This window comes from Nyctereutes procyonoides, unplaced genomic scaffold (assembly GCF_905146905.1).
Source record: "Nyctereutes procyonoides isolate TBG_1078 unplaced genomic scaffold, NYPRO_anot_genome, whole genome shotgun sequence".
NCBI lineage: Eukaryota > Metazoa > Chordata > Mammalia > Carnivora > Canidae > Nyctereutes > Nyctereutes procyonoides.
This window is the reverse complement of record NW_026575160.1, coordinates 27,650,001-27,652,500: the sequence shown is the minus strand read 5'-3', so window position 1 is coordinate 27,652,500 and position 2,500 is coordinate 27,650,001. Positions and strand designations below refer to the sequence as shown.

The 2,500-nt window shown below is 38.8% G+C and overlaps 1 protein-coding gene across 10 annotated transcripts in view; it reads right to left on the bottom strand.

Moving 5' to 3' along the window:
• Positions 1–2,500, bottom strand: part of FOXP2 (forkhead box P2) — a 560,309-nt gene that overhangs the window by 39,282 nt on the left and 518,527 nt on the right. For all 10 annotated transcript variants that reach the window (XM_055314791.1, XM_055314793.1, XM_055314790.1 and 7 more), the window contains one exon: positions 797–880. In XM_055314791.1, the coding sequence (XP_055170766.1) occupies positions 797–880 (84 nt within the window). The remainder of the gene's footprint in view (positions 1–796; positions 881–2,500) is intronic.

Below are 2,500 nucleotides of genomic sequence, written 5' to 3'. Positions count from 1 at the left end.
ATCATCAGGCTATACGGGGCCTTATTAAAAAGTATCCCCACAAACTTTCATTAAACTAGAGTTACCCAGCTGATTACTCTAAGTTTCTGGGCAAACATTAGCTGAGTGAGAGAAAGTATATTCTATTCAATAGTCTGTATATCTGACTACGTTATCGGGTTGTGCATTAAATCTCGTGTATATTTGGGGGAAACTGCAGTTTTTTTTATTTTCTGTAATAACCCATTTTCCTTTGTCCTAAGCTCTCCAAATTAACACTGTGTAAACTACATAGTAAAACAAAACATGTGAACTACATCTTAACTGACACAACCACCAAAGAAATGGGATAGAATTGGCTCTAAAACCGCTATGACATTTGCCAGAAAACATTTGATCAAAGAATCGATTTGTATGTATCTTACGATTGATCTAAGTAAGATCCTCAGCATACCACATACCTTTCTATTTGTGATTTGTACTGCTTTTCAGGTTGCTCAAAGTGGGTTTCCTTTTAATATCTGTAAACCTATCACAGAAAGATATTCTCTCTGGCTTCAGCCTCAAGGCAGTGATTTGTGCACTGATAGGTGTACTTTGTTTAGTGTCACCCACGGTGTAGATTGGATAGATTTTGTAAAAGATAGCATTACTTTAAAAGAAACATACAATTTGACAAGCGATTGCATTTTACTTTCATTTTATTGCCATATTTTTCATCACACTCATTGTTTTCTAACTGTCGCTAAATTGTTCATTTTCTTAGTCTGTTACCTCGGTAGAGCTATTTACTGTTTATAAAGCAATATGCACTTACAGGTTTGGGAGATGGTTTGGGCTCGGAGGGTCGCATGTGCAAGTGGGTCATCATTGCTTGAAGACGTTCGCGTTCTTTAGAAAGCTGTTAAGAAAGAGTGAGATCAGAAGCGTTTTAGAAATGACTGATACAGCTATTTTATGGCCGTGATACATCTGATCATTGAGCTTGTCTCAGAGTAATGATTGCTGCATATAAAAGTCTGTGTCAGTAGGAACTTATCTGGGAGGAAATGCAACTTTGGCTGGGGGGGTGGGGGTGCTGAGGAAAACTTTTATAGCTTTCCTTATGTTAAAAGGTCAGAGAAAACAAATAACACTTCATCTTTTTGTCAATAAGAGAATTGAGGTCACTTGCCTCGACAGTAACAAGTTACTGAAACCATAAATTAGAAGGCCCACGGTGTCTTTTAAAGTCCTGTGGACACTGTTAGCAATGGACTAGTGCCAACAGCTGTGAAGGGGTGAAGGGTTCTCAAAGCGAAGTGCCTGCCAGGATTGTCTACACACTTCATGCATTCCCACTGAGGTCCAGTTAGTGCCCCCTGCAATCTGCCATCATCAATCTAATTCAATAGAGTGACAGAGACCAGGCAGTGTGAAACGCTGAACTCTGCCACGGGAGTCAGCATCTACACTTGCACTGGGTCTCATTACAACTGACGGACCTTACTTTTCCATCAGTCAGACACAGCAGAGGGAGGGAAAAAAAAAAAAAAAAGAAAAAGAAAAAGAAAAGAGGCATAATTGGTCACAACGCAGACTGGATCATCAGCTCAACTCTTGTGTCTTAGTCTACCTTTTCTAGATGGTAAACAGGTTTACAAAAAGCCTTGCAAACTACAGCAGTGGCGATGCTTTTTGCACGGTCTTGACGATTTCACGGGGCAAAATAAAATATTTTTAGTAGCCCTCCGGAAAGCAGAGATGATGTGACGAATTTAAAACGACTTAAGACGTAGCAATGTGTTTAGAGAAGGGGACTGTATGTTTAAGTGAAACGAAGTATTGGTTTGATTGAGGCAAAAAAAAAATTCTTGATGAAATGATTAGCCGAAGCCTTAAAGGCGTGGTAAAAACATGACAGGAAAGCTAGACTGATAAAATTGCTTTCTGATCAGTTTTATGAGCTCTATTTATTTTTGACTGAATTCAGTTTCAATATTAACAGAAGCGTTTTTGAACTTAAACTAGCAGCATCTGAAACAAGACATAGATGGCTGTCCATGATATTATAGGTGACCTGCCATTATTCTGGTAAAGTCTTAAGAATCTTTGCCTGTTCTTTAATTTAAAAAACAAAAACAAACAACAACAACGCTTAGAGGTAGAAAAGAAAGAAAGGGTTTTTCAGGGGGCTATCTAACAGGCTTGATATTGTAAAGACTTCTTTGCTACATTATAAAATCTCGCGGAACAAATCAAGGTTGGCTCCTGTGAAAACTGCCTCTGTGATGAAATCGTATCCAACTGTGGAGTTTAGTCTAACTTCTGTCAAGGAAAACTGAGAGCTGACTCTTTTGGGATATCCCAATCTATCTGATGTCTAAATGTTACATAGGTCTAAGTGATAAGTACGTGAAACTACAGCAACCCACTCTGAGTCATCAGCAGTCGCTGCCATCGTTAGAAACCAATGAGAATCCTACGTATTTCTATTAGTCATTGTGTTAAAAGACTCGGGATTGGCCCCTTAGTCGATTTA